We start from the raw sequence: 23,649 nt of genomic DNA, 5'->3' as shown, positions 1-23,649 counted from the left end.
CCAACAGACAAGTTTGTTATAAAAAAAAATATATTTAATATGAAAAACGTAAGAAGTGAGGGACAAGAAACTTTGTTATAAAAAAGTATATATATATATATATATATATATATATATATATATATATATATATATATATATATATATATATATATATATATATATGAAAAACATAAGAAGTGAGAGAGAAGCCAGTGAGAAGCAACAAGAACAAGATACAAGAGGAAAACACTAAAGAAAAAAAAAATGGATTCAGGAAAATAAAAAGAAGTGAACTTTTCACTATAGGGAATTGAGTTTCACATATTTTTTAATTTATTTTTTATTTAGTTACATGGAGAAACCCAAGGTTTGGGAACAGGTGGATCATAGATTGACTCCTTAGGAGGGAAAACTCCCTAGCTAGGACCCTTGCCCCAGGGCTTATGGGCGTCATCTTGTGCATGCCCCTATGATAGCCAAAACTCATACTCACTACACCAAACCCTCTTTGAGACAGATTTCCATATTTTGGGAGTGGGTTTCTCAAAGCTTTTATTTTTTTCCGAAAAAACAAGAAGTTTCCTGCTTTGGAAGTGAGCTTTCCCATGTGGCAAAAAGTTTTAGATGCTCAATGGGGGCTCTGCGTGGTTGGTAGAAGCCGTCAGTACACGTTGTCTGTTCAAAACCCAGTGGTACCTTGAAGCTTTCGGTAACTTTGCGTCAAACCTACAGTGACTAAAGTTAAAAAACTGCCGCACAAAGGACAGTCAAATTTTTTTAAAACATGTAAATTTTGGTTTTTACATGCTTCTATTGGCAGAATATCGGTGAAAAATGATAAATAAATTGATTAAAGTTTACAGAAATATTTGTAAATCTATAGAAATAAAACGGGCCATCTTTTGTTTTTTTGGAGATGACAGTCGATATAAACAAATAATGAAAATATCGGTTCGTTTGACTCGTTTGCATGCGTCATGCATGTCATCATTGCAATGCATTTTGACGACATGGCACGCACGTGTGCATCCATGCAGGCGCGACACGCTACGTATGCAAAAGCCCGAGCCTCGCACGTGCGAGGAGCTACATGTACTACAGCAAGCGTATCCAAGGTCCTCTATTGGAGGGCACTGGTCCTCTCCACTCTCCAGAGGAGGGAGAGGTGCCCTTGGGCCTTGCCATTGCCTGAAAAAAAAAATAGTTTGTAAAAGACACACACAGACAAAGTCCGAGTTAGGTCATCCCGCAGAAAATCTAGCGTTGGTCTCACAATTCTCTGCTTCTCATTCCGATCGTTGTCTCTGTCTGTGAATCTGTTGTATTTTCGTGTGCCCACCCGTTTAACTTTTTTTCCTTCGAAGAGGGAAAAGAGAAGAGACCCATCAAAGGAAAACGGTGGGAAACAGAGGGAACAGTGACAGCATGGCTATGAATGAGAGAATCCCGCCGGGCACTTATTTCCAGTACTCTCCTTCCGGAGTTCAATCGTCGCCGTACAACACAATGAGGCCGTCGACGGCGTCGATGGATCGAGAGAGGTCAGTGTGCTCTTGGGTTCTTCTTCTTCTCTCTCTTGGTGGAATTGGTTTGTTGGGTGTCTCTGTATTTCCTTTTTTGAATTGGTTTTGGGGTTTTCTGATTTGGGGTGTCATTTGACTGATATTTTTGGGTACCCATATGGGATTTTGTGGGTAATTTCGTGTAATCTGATTGTGGATATTTATTCAACTTTTTTAACTAGTTGATTTTGATGGCTTTGGATTCAATTTTTTTTTTCATTAGTTGGTGGGATTTGTTCTTTGAGTGTTTCTGATCTGATTCATGGTTTTGTTTTTGTTCTTCTTCCATCTTTATCTACCATGCTCTTGGATTGAGGTTTCAGATTGTTTCTTTGTGTTTTAGCCTTTTAGGTTGTGTCCATCGATTCTAGCCATTTGCATGCTTTGTGGTATTATATTGGTTTTACAAATTTGTGTTTGATTAGTTATTAAGTCATCTGTGTTATCTTCTCTTGCTCCTGAGAGAATCAGTGGCTGGTTGATTCTTGTATTTTTTATTCATGGTTTTGCTTTTTAGTTACTCCTCCTTGATGCTTCTTTTTTTTTTTTTGTAATTTTTCATTTCATTCGCATTAGAGTTCGCAGCTAAATGGCTTAGTATTGAGTTGTTCTGGTTATTTTTCTATCTTTATATGAAGTGCTCGTTGTTGGTGGTGTATCTGTTTTCCATCTCTTGTTGGCTTATGGTTTCTACTGATTTGGTGGAGCAGCAATAGATATTTGGCTGAATTGTTGGCGGAGAGGCAGAAACTGGGGCCATTTATGCAAGTTCTGCCACTTTGCAATCGCTTGCTGAATCAAGGTAAGTCCTTCGCCCACCATCTGGAGTTGTATTTGGCTCTTAAATTCTCTTGTTTTTACGTATATTTATGAATTAGTTGCATAGTTGGCTTCTATTTGTAAATGCATCTAGCCTTAATGTTGGATTCTTAGGGTAGGCGAATGGAAGAGCAGTTTTTTTTCCTTCATAAGTTGGCCAACTGATGCCATATCTGGGTTTGTAGCTTCACTTTTATATTGTGGTTCATTGTTCATGTGGTATTTTTATCGAATTACTGGTATATTGTCAGTAATTTTTCTCTTACATTGAGTTATATGTTTTTAATCTCTTTCCTTTTGATAAACTTAGACTGCCTTAGCTTGCCAAAATTGTTTATATTTCTTTTGGCACATTTTTTACAACCTTGCTTCTGATTTAGGGCTTATAGAAGACTCTGATGAGCTGCTGCAGGCCCTAGTTAAGCTTAGGGAGTTTTTCTCTGAGTTGGGTATCTTGTCTTATCAAGTCATCCTGTTTAATAAATACTTATGATAACAATTCAGAGTTTGGTGGGAGTTGGGATTGCTGAGATATTAGTTTTATCATACTTGAACCTCGTAGAAGTGGTAGTGAACATTCAATCAGTCAGAAGTTCTGGTGCTTGTTTCCATGGTTTGATTACTGTTGACTTGCTACTAGAGTGGCATTATTGTCTCTCATACAGGTGGGTGCTGCCGCATTGCGAGCATATTGAAGGCCTACTATCGGACTATTTTCTTTTTGTCACACTACATTATTCTGATAGGCTAACATGATGTGCTTATCATTTCTATGCCATTGCAGTTGAATGGTTGGTGTTTTCTTGTCTGTTAAAAAAGTGCACATGAAGTGACACTGGTTTTGTTCCAGTTGTCCTGTATCTCCATTGGTATGGGTTTTGAGGATGGAAATCACGATTCTTTGATTTGGTACCTTTCATTAGTAATATATTTCATGATTCCTTGAATTGATTCTTTCCATATGTTGAAATTTTGTCGTGGAAATTGTTTTAATTTTGTTTTTTATTCTTTTTACTGTTTACACTATTATTTCCTAGTCCATTATGTAATAATGTCACCAGTGGTTAGACCTCTTTCAAGTTAGTTCTCTTAGAAATATGTTTATATTTGGGTTGATATTGTCTCTCATGTGGCATCAGAACATAATTTGAAACTTGGATCAACTTCTTATACGCATGTGTATTAATCCGCTTCTTTTATGTGTGAATCCAAAAGAATGCATTCTTGATGAGATGATCTTCTACTATTTCCACTGATATGAGAAATTGAGAATTATGAGCTTAGCATGGAGAGTGAGAATCATGGTAACAATTCCTTTAGATTCACAAACAAAATTAGTGCATTCTTTGTTTCTTCTAAGCATAGTCACCAATATCATTCTCAGCAATTTTTCAACAAGGTTTTCTAAGGAGTTTTTTGTTTTTCAAAAAGTTATTTTCTCAAAAAAATCTTGGGAAAATATTAGAACTTTTAAAATTTGAAAAAATATAAAGAATGACAAAAGAGATCGAAGAAACAAAAAAGACAAAGCAAATACTTAAAATATATAAGGTTTTTGAAAATCTTTGTCTGCTACTTCTTCCTACTTTTTGATGGTCACTATTTTCTTAAAATGAGAAAACATGTATCCTTTACTGTTTCTATAGAATAGCTTCATATGGACCCATTTACTTCAATTTGTATGTGCACCTATTTTGCAGTTATCTGATTTTGTGCTACTTTTGGCTACTTCACATCTTGTCTGTCATGGTCTGATTTGTTCTATTGACTACACATTCTCATCTATGTGAAGGCTGTGTTACTTGGACACTGACACAAGTGTCGGTGTCAGACACGGGAAGAAATGTTGGACACAGCGGGTCTTAAAAAACTAAATACTTGGACACAACAATATATATATTTCTTTCCCATTTGTAATTTGATCCTTGATAATTTACAGTTTTATGAGCATGTAAAATTGTAAGTATAAAAAGTAAAAAACAAATCATCAAGACTAATGGGAGTGTCAATGCGTGTTGAATACTTCCCAAGTAAGTATCTTCCACACCCTAGATTAATTGACACTTTCTTGTTTAACAAGGAAGTGTCCATAAAGCTGGTCACCCTTGTCCTTTATGCAAGAAATTGGCTAATGGGAGTGTCAATGCGTGTTGAATACTTCCCAAGTAAGTATCTTCCACACCCTAGATTAATTGACACTTTCTTGTTTAACAAGGAAGTGACCATAAAGCTGGACACCCTTGTCCTTTGTGCATGAAATTGGATACTCGTATGGACACTCCTTGGACACAGCGTGTCCAAACACAATTTAAGTTGTCGGACACCCGACATGCGTGACCAAATTTTTGGACACTTCTAATTTTAAAAAAAGTGTGTTAGTGCCGTGTACAGGAGTGTCGGTGTCAGGAAGTGTCCAACATCGACACTTCAGCTTAGGTGAAGTGTCCATGTAACATAGTGTGAAGGTAATATCTGTGTTGTATTTTTGCGATCTTGGACAATTTGGCTGGTTTGTGTGCCAGGGTAGTGCACGCCTTAGTCCACAATCACAGGTTTAGATTTTGTCTCTTCATTCATTTGCTTAATTTTGTTTTCAATTTTTTTGCATTCATTTGGAGAATGATCATAATATGCGGAATGGAAGGAGCATTTTGCTCATCAGTAACTATTAGATATTTTTCTGATTAACCAATAGGGTGGCATACAAAGAAGTTGCTGAATACTTTCAATGGTTACTCTTTATGATAAGGATGTTATTGTTGAGTTGTTTTCCTTACTGCAGAAATTGTTCGTGCATCTGGTCAGGGTTTCCTTGATCATGGAAGCCCCTTGCGATCAGCAGGCTTACTCTCAAATGGATTACCAATGGATTTGGAGGGATGGTCAGGCATGCAGGCAGAGGTAATGCTAATCCATAATATTGCTTTTAACTCTCATGTTTTTTTTTTTTTTTGGGGGGGGGGGAGAAGAGTACGAAAAGAGCTCTAATTCTCATTATAGGTATCAACTTGTGTTGCCAGGATATAGCTGTAGGACACTTGTGGGGAAATTTGTTGTTATTTTTTTTTTCAATTTCTCCCAAACAGAGGATGCAGTCTTATAGGTAGGTTGATGATTGAGGTGTATTGTGGTTGTGGCTAGTTACTTAACGGTGAGAGATCAACTAGCTGGGTTTGGAGAAGTCTGAGCTGGACTGTGGTGCAAAGCTTGATTTGGAGAATGATAGAGAGGATCCAAGTGATGGTTGTAGAGGAGCTAGGACATAATAATGTTGTTTGGTTTTGAGAGCATAAGATACATAGAGGCCTGCATATTGTGGAAGTTTATCTAAGTCATCCTTTTGTTTAAAATTCCTGTCCTTGTTTGTAGTTCAGAATTTTGAAAACTCAAAGAAAGGTAGCGAAATTTGATAAAATTAAGGGAGCTCATATAGAATATTGTTGTCGATGGAACAATGAAAATCTTGATTCTAATCCAATTTCATTTCTTTGCTTGACTGCTACTTGGGTAAATTCAGTGTTAAGATCTTTGATTGGTTTCCTTCGTAGCCTAAACACATTGCATTCCAGATGTGATCTTGATTTTAAATTTTAATGGTATTACTTGAACAAAATCATGGGCTGATATCAGTTCTCTAAGCGGGCTATGCTATAATCCTTGACCCTTGTGTAAAGCAGTCTCTGCCAGTCCAGCTGTCAAAATGTACTGAGCATATCTTGGTGTAGTAATGTCTACATATCCATAAACATGTACTCTAGACCTTGAGATGCCTGTGACAGTTTATATTGTTAGTGAACAAAGGAAACTCAATCTTTCTAATCCAGAGTGGTGCAGGAGGTTCATTTCTGCAAGATGTTAACAATAAAAGAGCACACATGGTCTTTTTTCTTGCATCATAACTAGAAATTTAGTTGTTGCCTCTCGGAGTTCTGAATTGCTGACAAGTCTTTGAAAACCTAGTCTATTGATGTCGCTTGCAGTATTTTTGCAACAATTGACTGTAAGTAACCGTCTGCATGGTCTGTTAATTTGATAGAAACCCGACCTATAGGGAGAGACAATTTCTACAAATTCGGCCTCGGGAAGGCTCTGACGCATGGAAAAACCAGGAAAGAGAGAAATCCATACTTGATCTAGCTAGGCTCTGCGTCAGATATGACCAACAGTGGGCTGCGTCTGAGGAAGACATGAAAGAGATGGAGAAAAGGTGTTCCCTCTAAGGTTAGGGCTCAAGAACAGGAGGAACAAAAAATGAATCAATCTACTATTTTCATGCATAATTAATTAAGAATAATAACACTTATTTATAGAGTCTACCAAAGAGTCCTAAAAAAATAAAGACCAAAAATAAGAATCCAAATAGGAAAGGACATTCTCCAGTTAGATTGGGCCTCTTAGGCGGATCTGGATCTACAACGACTTCTCCGAGTTGGACTTGGAGGATCCAAAACAATCCACTCCTCTCAAACTCGCTTTGTCCTCAAGGCGAGAGCTCTCTGAAAACTATTGCTGCAACCGATCCTTATCACCTCAAAGGTTAAACACTAGGCGTGTGGTTTTTCCATGTGCCCTGATGAGATAGGGTCTCGGGACATATAAAGTCTGCCTCCGATCTTGGTTTGGATATGGACTGGGTGGGGTTAAGGTTTTAGTTAATTTTGGATCATGGATTGAGTTGAAACCTGGATGGGTAAGAGAATGGTTTTGGATAAGATTCAACTGGATTGGGTAATGATCCATTTGTTTTAAATGAATCAATCTACTATTTTCATGCATAATTAATTAAGAATAATAACACTTATTTATAGAGTCTACCAAAGAGTCCTAAAAAAATAAAGACCAAAAATAAGAATCCAAATAGGAACGGACATTCTCCAGTTAGATTGGGCCTCTTAGGCGGATCTGGATCTACAACGACTTCTCGGAGTTGGACTTGGACGGTCCAAAACAATCCACTCCTCTCAAACTCGCTTTGTCCTCAAGGCGAGAGCTCTCTGAAAACTACTGTTGCAACCGATCCTTATCACCTCAAAGGTTAAACACTAGGTGTGTGGTTTTTCCACGTGCCCTGATGAGATTAGGTCTCGGAACATATAAAGTCTGCCTCCGATCTTGGTTTGGATATGGACTGGGTGGGGTTAAGGTTTTAGTTAATTTTGGATCATGGATTGAGTTGAAACCTGGATGGGTAAGAGAATGGTTTTAGATAGGATTCAACTGGATTGGGTAATGATCCATTTGTTTTTAATAGGGTTTTGGGTTAGTTGGATTATTGTGGGATGGATTTGATGGGTTTAGGGCAAAAAACATGTCAATATGGCTAGGATACGATCATGTTGGTTTGGTGCGGGGGTGGCAGAACAAAATTCTGGATCTAAGAAACGGTCTGAACCAACCCCGAACCGGTCTGACACTGGTAAAAACCAATACAAGTTTCGTTCGGATCGGGTTGAATAAGTGCAACAAGGCCGAACCTGTTCAAAAAGCCAATTCGACTTGTTAGGGCATCGGGGGGCTCCCTCTCATGTTGGGAATGGAGGTGCCTCCCATCGTGACCACACTGCCTACACCAACGTCTCCTCCGTCAGGCACGAGGATGTTGTTAGGCCAGGTCCGACCGGTGGAAGGGCACTGGTCAGAATCCGTCCGAGTGGGCCTCCTACGCAAGGAGAGGAACAATGGTGGGAAGCAATCCCACCCCAAGCTGTGGGCGGCCCCTTCGGTGAGATGGAGAGGGGTCGGTCGAATGAACTTGGTCGGTGGGTGCAAGCTTGACGAGACAACTTCTTTGGTCGGCGGACCGCTGTGAGTGGCAGGAAGGATGAGTAACGGGGGAGAAGATGGATTCAGCAGAGGGAAAAGTTAGGAAAAAAGAAGAGGGTTCGGGCAGGCAATGGGCTCGATCGTCCGACGATCGAAGGTGACGGCAGGAGCGCCATCCCGTCCTTTTCTTCTTCTGTCGTTCTCAGTTGCATCAAGGGCTGAGAGGGACGGGTTGCCCTCCTCCAGCGGTGGCAGTGACAACAAGTAGTCAAACAGGGTCGGGTTGCCCTCCTCCAGCGGTGGCGGCAGACGGCCTAATCAGGCGAATAAACGACCCAAGTAGAGCAGGGGCTCCGTTGTCAGTCATGCGGTTGATGCCAAGGGTCTGGTCGGCTTCCATGTTGTCGTGCAGGCGAAAGACGACTAGGTCCGGCCGACGAGAAAACGCCGGGTGAGTTTCTACTGATGGTACCCCTCTGTTAGAAAACAAAGGGTTCGATAATGAACCCATAAATGCACACTAAAGGTGCAAATACACAAACCCACTAAGGGGCAACCAAAAGCACATAAAGTGCTAAACCCACAAAGGGGTTAAGCCAAAAGGCTAAAAAAATATCTCTTTATTATGAAAAATAGGGTAAAAACCCTTTTACAATGGAGTTAAAGCTCCCTCAAGAATAATGAAATACAAGGGGAAGACCCCTATTTATAACCCTTTAGAGGAGCCACATAGGGGGCTCCCAAAGGAGTCGTTGGGAGCCCCCAACGGTCACATTTGTGACCGTTGGGGGCTCCCCAACGATTCTTTTGGGGAGTCTCCCTAGGTGGCGCAAACCACAAAAAGAAGAAAATAAAAATAAAAAATAAAAAATAAATTACAATCATATTCCAAATGGAATATACGTAAAAATACATGAAATGACTAAAGTACCCCTACGACTAATAATAGAGAAATATATATTTTATATATATATATATAATTAGGTAGATACATATGCATATATACCATATATGTATATGTATCAACCTTTATATATATAAAATATATATGATTATACTGATTAAGGAATATATTTTAACACCCCCCTCAAACTTTGCGTGGGGAATGAAAAGATTGAAGAATACAAGAGGTAGAATCTCAAGGCTTCAAGAGTCTTCAGTAAGGATGTCATGAAAATAGCAAATGTCTTCCTCCAAAAGTCTTTATTGGTGAGCACCTTCCATGATCTATCCAAGTTACTCCTTTCTATCTCATCTTCAAGATCCTGTGGAACAAACCAAGAACAGGTCCAAGTAAAATATATCTTTGCACTTTAATCAAGTGGAATATTCCAAACAAGATAAATCAATCAAAACCATATCAGATGATTCTTCCAGGACAAGATAATTACTTATGCATGCAAAATGATTTTAGAAGACCATCTTTCAAAATCATATACTTAAAAAATAATGAGAAAATTTCAAAGTGTATGCGGAAATGTATAGTAAGAATGCTTAATGCATTCACATGATTCAATAATGAACAAACAAAAGACCACAATGAGGAACATTGAGATAGTTTATGAAGTGACTGTTAGAAAGTGGCTTTGAATACATTAGGTTCAATAAAGAACCCATACACATGCACATGAAGTGCGAATAAACCCATTAAAGGGAACAACACAAGCACATAATGTGCTAACACATAAACCCACACAAGGGGCAAAAATATGACATAAAGTCATAAGTTGAATATTATTGAAGAAGAAGGAAGAATGGGGTATAAACCCCATACAATGGAGCATAAGCTCCTCTAAGGAGTAAAGAATACAAAGGGGGAGACCCCTATTTATAACACAAGAGAGGGGCCACCAAGGGGGCTCTCAAAGGAGTCGTTGGGAGCCCCCAACGGTCACATTTGTGACCGTTGGGGGCTCCCCAATGACTCTTTGGGGAGCCTCCCTAGGTGGCGCAAACCACAAAAAATGGAAAAATAAAAAGAAAATTAAAAATAAAATTACAAACATATTCCAAATGGAATATGCGTAAAAACTGTGAAATGTCTAAACTACCCCTATGCCTATAAATAGATAAATATATATTATATATATAATTAGGATAATACATATGCATATATACCATATATGAATATGTATTATCCTTTATATATATATAAAATATATATAATATTACAATTGTCGAATGATACATTTTAACACCCCCCCCTCAAGCTTTGCGTGGGGGAACGAAAAGATTGAAGAAAGCAAGAGGAAGAATCTCAAGGCTTCAAGAGCCTTCAGGACGAATGCCATTGTAAATGTCTCCCTCCAATGTCTTTAACGATGGGCACCTTCCATGATCTATCCAAGGTACTTCTTTTCCTCTTATCTTCAAGATCCTGAGGAACAACAACAAAGAACAAGTAAAAAATATCTTTGCACTTTACTCAAAAAGGAACATTCCTAACAAGGTGCAAAATTTATGCATAATAGGATAATTACTTTAGCATGAAAAGAAAATTTAGAAAACCAAACTTTTCAAAATCATATATCATGTTTAAAGAGTGAGCGAAAACATATTGCAAGAATGCATAATGCATTCATAAGGTACAAACACAACCCCATAATGGGAGAATAACAAAATAGCCCATTAAGGGACACCACAATAATCCTACGAAGAGGCATAAGCAATATATACTTTATTGAATGAGATCCTAAAAGGCCATAAAGAGCATATGCATATATTATCATGAAATGAATTAATACGTAAAGGAATCATTAATGAACATGCTTCAAACATGTAATGAAGTGCCAAACAAGAGAAACGAAGTCTTCAAGCATACATTAGACAAAAAATAAACACAAGAGTTCACAAGGTTTTAAATCCATTTACAAGGCAAAACGAATAGTGTTATTTGAGTAGAGAATCTTACCCATTTAGGAAAATCTCACTCAATTGACAAAAATGACACATTTTGCATACAAAAGTGGCCAAAATACCATAAGCACTTAGTATATAGATTAAATGCCAAAAAATCAATTTGATTTTAAAATATGCATATCAAAAATATGATTCACTTGAATATCTTTAAAACACAAGTCATGAATGAAATTTTGCAAATTTCAACAATAGTTCATCCATTACAAACAACTACCTCATTAGTCCTCCAAAACCCATAAATCAAGTGTATAAGCTACTAGATCAAGAATATAAATATAATGCCATTAAAGGTCAAAGACACACACAAAGGTGTGCAAAAGAATCTCTTGTCTACATATAATAATACTTGAAATGAGTGCATCTACGACAAGAACAAGAGAATACACGCCAACATGGACCAAAAGCATCTCTTGTCTACGTAAAAATACACTCAAAACCAAGTATGTTCAGCTACTAGAACAAGAGTACCAAGCCAACTATGGGCTAAAACACAATACATCTTTTGTCTACATAAGCTGACACTTGAAATGAGTGAAATAAGCCAACCATGGGCATACATCTCAGCGACTAGAGCAAGGACACAAACGCCAACATGAACTAAAATCACACACCATGGTGTGAATCAACGTGCCTTGTCTACATAAAATAACACTCAAGACAAGTGTGTTCAGCTACTAGACCAAGAGAGCAAAAGCCAACAAAGGGCTAAAAACACACGAAGGTGTAATAAAATTCTTGTCTACATATGATGACACTTAGATAAGGGGCATAAAAGGAGAAGACTTTTGAGGTAATCAAACTTGTAATGACAAACATATATATAAATCAAACCTTGAATCAATAAAACAATATTCTTCAAAAAAGAATACCCATAAAAACAACATTTTGGAATAAACTATGTAAAAGTATCTTCAACAAGATATAATAACCGATAGAACAATATTCTTGAAAATAAATGTGTGAACATACGCACACCAAGTTCATATGGAACACTTGTGCAAAAAATCACAAAATCACAAATGTGCAAATGCACTCATAATTTTCATAAACAATGGAAGGTTGGGCAATAATCCCTAAAACCTTGATTTCAATATACCTTAAAACATTTTAAGGTTTCAAACATCATATATCCATCACATTTATATATAAATAAGAGCATCCATAAGATCAATGGCCAACATCAAACTAGTGACACACTCATATACCAAATCATTCTAGAGTCCCAAGGTGCCCATAACTCACCTCAACCCCCATCTATAATATGGTAAGTGGACAATCTAAAAAGACATAACAACGAGTGTCACACTCATAATTAGAGATCATATATCAAATCATTCTAGAGTCCCAAGGTGCCCATAACTCACCTCAACCACCATCTATAATATGGCAATTTGGACAATCTAAAATGATATAACACGAGGTGCCCATAACTCACCTCAACAAACATCTCTAATAAAACAATAATAAGGCCAAAACAATGATGCATTAAAGAAACATGTGATGGACAAATATAAATGCCACAAAAAGGCAATAAACACTTTAGGAATCATTTTTCAAAGAAGAGGACCGATTAAAAATTGAATCAAAGGTCCAATATAATTCATTACAATAATATGCTTTATAACAACAATTTTGCATAAACATGAATTATGCTTAATCCTAAAAGAAGTCATTTATACAAAAAAGACTTATTATGCAACTAACACAATTATGAAATATTAAGCAACATCATGCGTAAGAACCGATTTGGAATAATCAAATAGTCAAAAACAAGCCTCAACTATGATAGATATAAAGTGCAATTAAATGCACACCAAATGATAATAGATGCACTTTTATGCAATGCAAGATTTTTAAATGACAATAATCTTGAATAAGCAAATAACAAACTTAGGCCAATATAGACATTCATAAAGATGGTGAAGTTTGAAAAATCTTATGAAATCCACTATTGTAACTTAAAAAATGATGCTCACAACCAATCTCAAAAGATCCACAAAGGGTTACAAGTATTAATGAATCGTTGAAGGATATTATGCAAGGAAAAAGATACTCACAAACAATCTTCTCACAACAACCATGAAATCTTCATAAAAGAGTATATACTCACAAGAAGATTATAAGGACCGAAAGGCTCCTTAACGAGAGCTCAAAACACACAAAATTCTTAAAGAAGGGGGAAACTCCACTAAAGTGAGAGAAATTCCAACAAAGAAGAATAATAGATTTGTTAAAAAAACCTTATGATAAAGTAAGATTGTACTATGGCATAAATCTATAAAATTAAACATTTATTGAGGAAAAATTCAAAAGCTTTTAAGTTTTATAAAAAAACATCACTTAATAGATTATTACGAACTCCTAATGTAATAAGTACGCAACAAACATTAGTGAAGACCATAAATTTTATAATGAGACAAGCTCTTTAAATCAAATTGAAAAATCTTTTAAGAGTATAAAGATGCAAAGAAAATCACCATATTCCATAAGACTATTTTAAAACTTAATTCAACCGGAATTATATAAAAAAAAACTTTCTTAATTAAATGTTGCTCATATAAAAAGGACACATTGGGTAAGTGAATCAAAACTTATTAAGGAATTTAGCATTTTTCGAAAAACTACATCTCACAAACATTTTAATTTTAACATACCTTTCTTTAAAGTCTTACCATATATAAAAGGTATTCTTATAAACAAAGTTAGATTTAAAATATAAATTCAAGGCTCCAACGGTCATAAATCTTTACCGACCTATTAAGTTTTGAGCAATTATATATCTAATTTTTTTTTCGCCAAACAAGTTATCATTTTCAAAATTTTCAAAGAAAAAACATACGAAAAAGTATGTATACGAAAAAGATTCAATAGAGTATCAAGTAACTCAAATTTTTTTAAGAAGACATAATGACAAAGAGTACACATAAAAAAACACATTAAATTCTTCATACAATATTTAAGGAAATAGAATGCATACCTAATAACTTTAAGAAAGAAAAGAGAGAAAAATAAATACTTCACCATTTTTCTTTAAAAATTTCTTGAATACCACGCTTTCCGATGCACCAAAGAGCAACTCGATCTCAACTTGGCTCTGATACCATGTTAGAAAGTGGCTTTGAATACATTAGGTTCAATAAAGAACCCATACACATGCACATGAAGTACGAATAAACCCATTAAAGGGAATAACACAAGCACATAATGTGCTAACACATAAACCCACACAAGGGGCAAAAATATGACATAAAGTCATAAGTTGAATATTATTGAAGAAGAAGGAAGAAGGGGGTATAAACCCCATACAATGGAGCATAAGCTCCTCTAAGGAGTAAAGAATACAAAGGGGGAGACCCCTATTTATAACACAAGAGAGGGGCCACCAAGGGGGCTCCCAAAGGAGTCGTTGGGAGCCCCCAACGGTCATTCTCCCCAACGACTCTTTGGGGAGCCTCCCTAGGTGGCGCGAACCACAAAAAAAGGGAAAAATAAAAAAGAAAATTAAAAATAAAATTACAAACATATTCCAAATGGAATATGCGTAAAAACTGTGAAATGTCTAAACTACCCCTATGCCTATAAATAGATAAATATATATTATATATATAATTAGGATAATACATATGCATATATACCATATATGAATATGTATTATCCTTTATATATATAAAATATATATAATATTACAATTGTCGAATGATACATTTTAACAGTGACAACATAAAGAGCCTTCAAAGAGCCAATACATAAGAAAATATATGAATCTTAATCAAGTGAGAACTTAAAAAGCCATTATGAGCATATGCATATTGAATCAACACTTAAAAGAGTCATTAAGAGTCATTAATGAACACGCTCCAATCATACTTTAATCAAGTAATATTACTTGAGCTTACAAGATAGGAAAACAAGTGTTTATTGATTTGAGTAATTCTCTTGAAGGCGGTTTCACAAAGGAAATGCTCAAGAGCATAAGATAAAAGAGAGTGTATAAAACACAAGAGTTCAAAAAGTTTTAAGTCCATTTACGAGACAAAACTATCAAAATATATTCTTTGATTTGAACAATATGTGCACATAGCAATTGTGCTATAAAGTGAACATTTAATACCGAATTTCAAATTCCCATAAATATGCAATTTTGTAAATCTCAACAATAGTTTATCCATTACAAGCAATCACCTTATTAGATCTCCAAAAAACCTACAAATCAAGTGTATAAGCTACTAGAACAAGAACATAAACATAATGCCACTAAAGGCCAAAGACACACACGAAGGTGTGTATAAACACATCTTGTCTACATATAATAATACTTGAAATGCGTGTATCAACGACTAGAACAAGAGAATAAATGCCAACATGGACTAAAAAACATCTCTTGTCTACATAAAATAACACTCAAAACAAGCATGTTTAGCTACTAGAGCAAGAGTACCATGCCAATCATGGGCTAAAAACACATACGAAGGTGTGACAATACATCTCTTGTCTACATAAAATGACACTTGAATTGACTGAAAGAAGTCAACCATGGGCATACATATCAACGACTAGAAGGACATAAATGCCAACATGGACTAAAAATCACACACAATGGTGTGAATCAACGTGCTTTGTCTACATATAATAACACTCAAGACAAGTGTGTTCAGCTACTAGACCAAGAGAACAAAGCCAACAAAGGGCTACCAACACATACAAAGGTGTGAATAATATGTCTTGTCTACATATGATGACACTTAGATAAAAGGCATAAAATGAGAAGACACTAGAGGCAATAAAGCTTGTAATGAAAATACAATTAAAGAACATCAATTTCTCAACATACCTTGAAACACTAAGGTTTTAAACTTTAGACATCTATCACAAGTATACATAATTAAAAGCATTCATACAATCAACGGCAAAAAAACAAATGAGTGACATACTCATAATTAGAGATCTCAAAACAAGTCATTTTAGAGTCAAACTACAAGTTGACAATCTAAAATGACATAACACGAGGTGCCCGTAAGTCACATCGACAAACATATCTAATATATCAAGGCCAAAAAGGATTGATGCATCATATAACAACTTGTGATGGACAAAATAAGGGCTTTAAAAGGCAAAAATACTCTTTCAAAAACACAATGACACAAAGAAATCATCTTGGGATAATCAAGAGAAGAAAACCAAGCTTTTAAAAAATCACAAGAACCATAACGGTTCACAAAGAGAGCTTTAACACAATACCCAAAGAAAGAATATTCAAAAGTACTTGAAAATTTATAAAATTGAGATTAAATTCCATACAACAAGTTTTAATATTCTTTGATTGTGATGAGATATTCGGAAACATATAAAGTGGTATAATCACTTACAATGTCTATTAATGATTAAACAAAAGAGTCAATATCCAAGTCCATTACACTTTCACAAAAAGAAATGTGCACAAAAGCTTCACAATGTAAAAATGTCGACGAAGAGACAATACACATACAAGCACAATGGCTTTACAAAAGATGTGCATGAAAACACTCACACAACACTTGAACAAATACGCACAAAGGCGTAAAAATAGCAAACATGCACTAAGGCATGTATTTCATAGAAAAGAAGGAATGCTTGAGACCCTCAAGCCTTAATTATGCAATTATATGCTTAACAAATGCAATTTAAGACAAAGAAGACCATATTACGGCCAACGTAGGCATCCTTTTAAAAGAAGAGATACAATCAAGAGGTTTTGAAACCTTATGTGAAAAATACAAACAAACAAGTTTTTAAAGTTGCATCATTAGAAGAAAATCAAAACTAATGAAATCTTTTATACCAAAAGATGCAATAGACACACTATGCATATTAAGATTCTATATAGTGTGGGAAGTTCTTTCAAAAGATCTTTCTTAATGAACACAATGGTTCATACAACATATTTAACACACAAAAAAAAAAAATTCAAAATTCTTTAAATAAACCAAAAACAGTGAAAGACCATTAGGAGTTCTCACAAATAGTTATTATTAACAAGAACTACTTAGGATTCATAAAAAAGTGAATAACAAAGATTTAGATATGAGAAATTCTCATACAAGAATTATATCAAATTTTCACAAAAAATGCACTAAAAACTATAAACAAGAGAGGACCTCAAAACAAATTAGGCTTCATATGAGAGTCTAGAGCTTTTAAGCAAAGATCATTAATTTAGCAAGAAAACATATATAATTTTAGAAGTTAACTTATAGGTCAATCATGAAACAATTATGTAAAAAATCATAAATCTCACATAATTGAAGACAATTTTGAAAAACATAAATTACTATTATATGTGATGGGTAATCGATGAATGTATAGAGAAGTATGTGAATTATCACAATCCTTCATATACAAAAAAATTTCAATCTTATCTAAACTTTCTTTAAGAACTTCTTACACATACAAAAGATTTTTATCACAACCATATATGCTCATTTATAAAAAATCTCTAAAAAATATTCGTGTATAAACACAATGCTAAGAAGTGTGCACAAGGGTACAAGGAAAACTCTCACAAATGCACAAAGGCACGGATAGTATGAACTTCAAGCTTTTAATACTTGAAGTCAACATAATAGAAAACACCTAAAGCCATACGAGTTCAAGAAGGATTGACATCAAATTTTAAAAATATAATATACGACCCATTTTTGAGCAATCATATATTTGAAAAACAAACAAGTTTACCAAATTTTAAAAGGAGATATTTTAAAACATGCGAACACGTGAAATGTGAAAAGAAAGGATTCTGTTAAAATGTAAACTGTAATATATATATATATATATATTATTTATTATTATTATATTTTCTTTTATTATTTTCTTTTTCTATTTTTCTTTATTTTCTTTTTAAGCATCTAGTTCAATAGAAACTAGATATTTGATGGAACTTGACTGTGCAAATAGCTGTTGGACTGTAGTCCAACAACTATAATAAATGCTGTTGGACTGTAGTCCAACCGCTATAATAAGAGACATTGGACTACAGTCCAACGTCTCTTTTGGAGAGCTCAAAATGAGCTTTCATCTCTCTTCCACTTTTTTGTATATATAGGGGTGAACCCCTTCAATGTAAATGACTATGCTTCTTAAGCATTTTGTTCATGAATAAAGTATTATTTATTTTTCAAGTGTTCTTCCTTTTATACCCTTTCAAGGGTCATGCTTGTAGTGTCTCCAATAGACACTTGTTTGTGAGTTATTCGTGCATTTGTTGAAGACCACCATTTTATTACAGATTCAACTATCATAAATACTAAATGTACAAAATATATGCAAGAAAAATAATTTCATAATGCATAATACTTTAAGAAAGGGGATACATACCGAATAACGTCAAAAAAGAAAAGAACAATGAATACTTCACCATTTCTTGAGCGACACGCTTTCCGATGCACCAAAAGACAACCCGATCGTGACCTCGCTTTGATACCATGTTAGAAAACAAAGGGTTCAATAATGAACCCATAAATGCACTAAAGGTGCAAATACATAAACCCACTAAGGGGCAACCAAAAGCACATAAAGTGCTAAACCCACAGAGGGGTTAAGCCAAAAGGCTAAAAGAATATCTCTTTATTATGAAAAATAGGGTAAAAACCCTTTTACAATGGAGCTAAAGCTCCCTCAAGAATAATGAAATACAAGGGGAAGACCTCTATTTATAACCCTTTAGAGGAGTCACGTAGGGGGGCTCCCAAAGGAGTCGTTGGGAGCCCCCAACAGTCACATTTGTGACTGTTGGGGGCTCTCCAACGACTCTTTTGGGGAGCCTCCCTAGGTGACACAAACCACAAAAAGAAGAAAATAAAAATAAAAAATAAAAAATAAATTACGATCATATTCCAAATGAAATATGCGTAAAAATACATGAAATGACTAAACTACCCCTATGGCTAATAATAGAGAAATATATATTTTATATATATAATTAGGTAAATACATATACATATATACCATATATGTATATGTATCAACATTTATATATATAAAATATATATGATTACATTGATTAAGGAATATATTTAAACAACCACCCCATCCCATTAGATTAGTCACGAGATGGAGAGGGGGTCGTACCCGAGCTCTGCAAGCGCTCGTTCTATTCTGTCGAACTTTCATATGTAGTGATCATGAGACAATCTATGCTACTATTAAGATTGTCAGGGAACTCGTTAATCTTTTCCATCGCTTGAGTAAATTTCAGACATGCCAAGGTTTCAATTAATGTGATGATAGGAACCTGAATGAAAACCGTGAAGGGCATGAGCCCTTATTCTCACGTCCGACGCAAGCGGTTGGTCGGCGTGATTCTCTGGATCGCCGCACAGAAATCGAGAAGGCTGCACGAATTTTGAGGCAGATGCTCTAATACCACTAATAGAAACCCGACCTCTAGGGTAGGACAATTTTTACAAATCCAGCCTCAGGAAGGCTTTGACGCATAGAAAATTCGGGAAAGAGAGGAATTTGTCTGGATCTAGCTAGGTTCTGCGTCAGATAAGGCCAACAACAGGGCAGATGGAGAATATCGACTCCTCTGGATGGGCTGCTGCTGAGAAAGACATGAAAGAGGAGAGAGAAAATGCGTTCTCTCTAGGGTTATGGCTCAAGAACAAAGAGAACAAAAAATGAATCATTCTACTATTTTCATTCACAATTAATCAAGAATAATAATACTTATTTATAGAGTTTACCAAATAGTCCTAAAAGAAATAAAAGACAAAAAATAAGAATCCAAATAGGAAAGAGCATCCTCAAGTCCCTATTAGACTGGGTCTCTTGGGTGGATTTGGATCCAGAATAGCTTCTCGGGGTCGGATCTAGGATGGTCTGTAACATAATTATTCCATGCGGCTCTTATATTTGAAAGTTATCACATTGATATCTTAGTAATGTTCCCCCCACCACTCCCTTTTTTTTTGTTTTAACACAGTCTTGATCTTCTAATTGTCTTTTGAATATCAAAAAATCGTATATGCTAAACTGGTTTTCTCATATCTGGGTTCATTTTATCAGGAAAATGGATCCCTTCAGAGGATGAGTATTTTGCAAGCATCATCAATGGGTTGGCATGGAGCACCTGGAGTTCCTACCACTCCTGTTGTAACAAAAGTTGTAAGATTGGATGTTCCTCTGGATAAGTTCCCCAACGTATGTATGAAAAAATAAATCTGATCTCCAAATATAAAAACAAGTTCACATTGGTCTCCTTGTTTTGCTGATCTTGTCTTTGTTTTCCTGTTTTCCTCTGATTTGCTTCTCTGCTAGTATAATTTTGTTGGTCGATTACTTGGACCACGGGGGAACTCCTTGAAAAGGGTTGAAGCTACAACACAGTGTAGAGTGTATATAAGAGGTCGAGGCTCAGTCAAAGACTCTGTAAAGGTACTACTTCTTGAGATATTATCCGAGTTACATTGGGAGGTAGATATTTCAGATTTGACTGCAGTTGCTTTTTATTCTGAAACTGTTGAGTTATCTTTCCTTTTATATTTTTCATTTTCATATTCTTCTTGTACATAAAGAGGTAAATTACAGGTATTCACTTTATGGTGATTGAAAATTTGTCCTGGCTTACTGCTTTCTAAAATAGATAGATCGCCCATCTAGAAGCTCTTGATGTTTGGTCCCAGTTGCTCTCTATAATGTATGGTTCATCTATGATTGGGCTGATGACGGGGATTGAACATGAGTTTATGTACCATCCACTGCTTGATCCACACCAACTGGTTCACCATTCTTCGTTGATATGCCAAATTGCTGACCAGCCTACTGCCATTCTCGTCAATAGTGCTCTGTTTCCACTCTTAGCTTCATCAACTTCTATTTGTCAAACCTCTTTTTTATTTTGCTTCAGTATGCACAGAAAGCTGATGGAAATTTTGATTAGTTTTGTCTACATTGCTATCAAAAACATGTTCTTGAATGTTTTTGTTTTTTTTACCTTCTAATGGATCTATTTGTGTATGCAGGAAGAAAAACTGAGGGACAAACCTGGCTATGAACACCTAAATGAGCCACTACATGTTCTCGTGGAGGCTAAATTACCTGCTAATGTGATTGATTCACGACTAAATGAGGCTATTGGAATATTGGAGGATCTCTTAAAGCCAGTGGTACTAAAATGTCATTCATTCCCTATTATTCATGATCAAATCAAATTAATTAGAGACAGCTGGTGATTTATCAGATTGAAGCTGACTTTTATCACTACGGCCCTTTTTGCAATCTGGAAAAGCAATTGGAAGACAAAAAATTGCTAAACTTTTTATGGAGAAAAAAGTTGTATGTCCTTACATCCGACTTTTGTTTTCCCATAAAAGAAAACTAAAACAGACAAAAAAGTGAAGTTAAATTTTTTCCATGTTTGATAGAAACTTGGAAACACGGAAAAATGGTGGGTCCCACCTGTTTTGGAAAAAGTTTTTCCTTCTTTCAAACCTTTTACCTGTAATCAAATAGGGCCTAATGGACCTAGGCATCTACAGCTGGCTCTGTTCTCAGTCCATTGGCAACTATAACATGGAAACTTGTATGATGCAATGATTCCGCTGCCTGGAGTTGAAACCAAGTTTCTCCAAGCTCAACCAACTAGGGATGAATTCCTAATGCCCTGGAGCTGAGTTGCAGGTTTATGGGTAAATCTTACTGCGGTTACCCAAACTATAGCTGGTAACTAGTTCAATAACAAATTTACAGTGACCTTTGATGTGAATTTGGTTGAGCTATACGGAGTTGGTGGTGTCCTTGTTCACATTTCAAGTCGTGTCACTCTTGACTTCATACTCAAGGGGAATGGAGCCCGAACATATTGGCATATTGCAGCTTTTTATAATGTGACATACCTAGTTCAATTTCTTCATACTGTTTTCTGCAACTCTCTCTGTGTGTATATATATATATATATATATATATATATATATATATATATATATAGAGAGAGAGAGAGAGAGAGAGAGAGAGAGAGAGAGAGAGAGTAATGGGTAGGTGCTAAATGATTCGTGCTAAATGTGTTTTTCAGTTTTTTTTCAATTTATTTTTAAATTCTGATCATACAGATGAGATCTATGTACTTGATTTTATAAGTGTATCATTCCGACACATGGGTGGGTTTTTATAAGGTTCAAAAAATCAACGGTCCAAAATCTTTGTAAAATTTTGAAGCTCCAAATATCATTTTTTCATCAAAAACACATCAGGTGTGGATTCCTTGTGAATCGACCATGTCCAACACATTTATGGGGTCGGAACTGCGAAAAAACACCAGAAGAGCAGAAAAACTCTTTTTTAGCACGTATCATTTAACATATTTAATTTATCCCCTACCCATTACTCTCTCTCTCTCTCTCTCTCTCTCTCTCTATATATATATATATATATATATATGTGTGTGTGTGTGTGTGTGTGTGTGGTGCTGTATTTTTTGTATTGATTTGTTTATTCATTTACTTGTTCATAGGATGAATCCTTGGACTACTACAAGAAGCAGCAGTTGAGAGAACTGGCTTTGCTGAATGGCACTCTTAGAGAGGAGAGCCCATACATGAGTCCCAGTGTCTCCCCCTTTAACAGCTCTGGGATGAAGCGTGCTAAAACTGGACGTTAACCATATACACTAATGCTTCAGTAGCATCTGCATATTCTCTATGGTGTTATTCAATGGGTGGCATGGTTTGGCATAGGAATAAGATAGTCATTGTGGTGCTGACGTGCATGAATTGGAAGTTCACATACACCAGAAAATGTGCTGAAAACGGTCACACATGCACGGTTGGGGTCTCAATGGAAGATACTGCTGGATATGCTGGTGGGAGCGAAGAAGGGTCAAGGATTCTGGTGTGTGCTTCTGAGTTTGTAGAAGCTTTTCGTCTGTCACTCAGAACATTCATGTGTTAGCTTTCTCCTCCGTTCATCCATTGTTAATTCTTTTTCTGAATCCTCTGCCAAAGTTAAATTTCGGTTGACTAGATAATATTGGGAAAGTTTCACTTGGTACTCCCTTCGTTAGCACTAGTTTTTTTCTGAGTTGGAGACAGACTTGCATCTTATTAAATTAATGTTTATTCTTAGTTTGGGCTATCTTTTGAGAGCATTAAGATCATAATCAGAATTATTTCAGTAAAGAAAATGTTGTTTATGCTTTATATTTTTCAAGCCTGTTGTTTTATATGCCAGATGACCATCTTGGGGCACAACTTGCAAATGGTTCAATCAGCTAGGTTCAGAAACACTTTGGTTTGTTCTATGCAAATACACTTATTTTCACGTATTGCCCTATTCTGATACTGCATAACCAGTTATCCGAGTTGTTGCTCTACTGTCTGTACTATTCAAGACATAGAAAGAATGTGTAAGCTGTATTCTCAATGAGGTCCAGTGGGGATCAAACCTGGTCATTGTTCAGTCAGCAGCATCTACCATAGAACTATGGCTTAACCCCGTCTGCTGCATGACTGCATCAAACTAACTGGTTTACTTTAACAAAGTTGGACATTTTGTACATACGATGACAAATTTGTATCCGAAAATACAGGTCCCTTGTTTTTTCTAATTTTGCAATGGAATATATTAGGTAGCA

The 23,649-nt window shown here is 35.7% G+C and overlaps 1 protein-coding gene across 1 annotated transcript; it reads left to right on the top strand.

Annotated features, from left to right (window-relative positions):
* The first annotated feature begins 1,099 nt into the window (after positions 1–1,099).
* LOC149848388 (KH domain-containing protein At1g09660/At1g09670-like) lies at positions 1,100–23,199 on the top strand. The gene is made up of 7 exons (XM_089994109.1): positions 1,100–1,523; positions 2,255–2,346; positions 5,146–5,264; positions 20,088–20,222; positions 20,340–20,456; positions 21,044–21,187; positions 22,531–23,199. Exons 1-7 carry the CDS (start codon positions 1,408–1,410, stop codon positions 22,675–22,677), a joined length of 870 nt encoding a protein of 289 aa, XP_089850235.1. The 5' UTR covers positions 1,100–1,407; the 3' UTR covers positions 22,678–23,199.
* The last annotated feature ends 450 nt before the right edge of the window (positions 23,200–23,649 follow it).

Source organism: Nuphar pumila, chromosome 1 (genome assembly GCF_984573655.1).
Source record: "Nuphar pumila chromosome 1, dmNupPumi1.hap1.1, whole genome shotgun sequence".
NCBI lineage: Eukaryota > Viridiplantae > Streptophyta > Magnoliopsida > Nymphaeales > Nymphaeaceae > Nuphar > Nuphar pumila.
This window is presented reverse-complemented; position numbering and strand designations above follow the sequence as displayed.

What these genes read in the sequence shown, in the direction of transcription:
- LOC149848388 (XM_089994109.1), top strand. Translation starts at nt 1,408, where the DNA reads ATGGCTATGAATGAGAGAATCCCGCCGGGCACTTATTTCCAGTACTCT. An exon ending in CTCTGGATAAGTTCCCCAAC is followed by an intron (nt 20,223 to 20,339) that starts GTATGTATGAAA and finishes CTTCTCTGCTAG; the next exon opens with TATAATTTTGTTGGTCGATT. An exon ending in AGGATCTCTTAAAGCCAGTG is followed by an intron (nt 21,188 to 22,530) that starts GTACTAAAATGT and finishes ACTTGTTCATAG; the next exon opens with GATGAATCCTTGGACTACTA.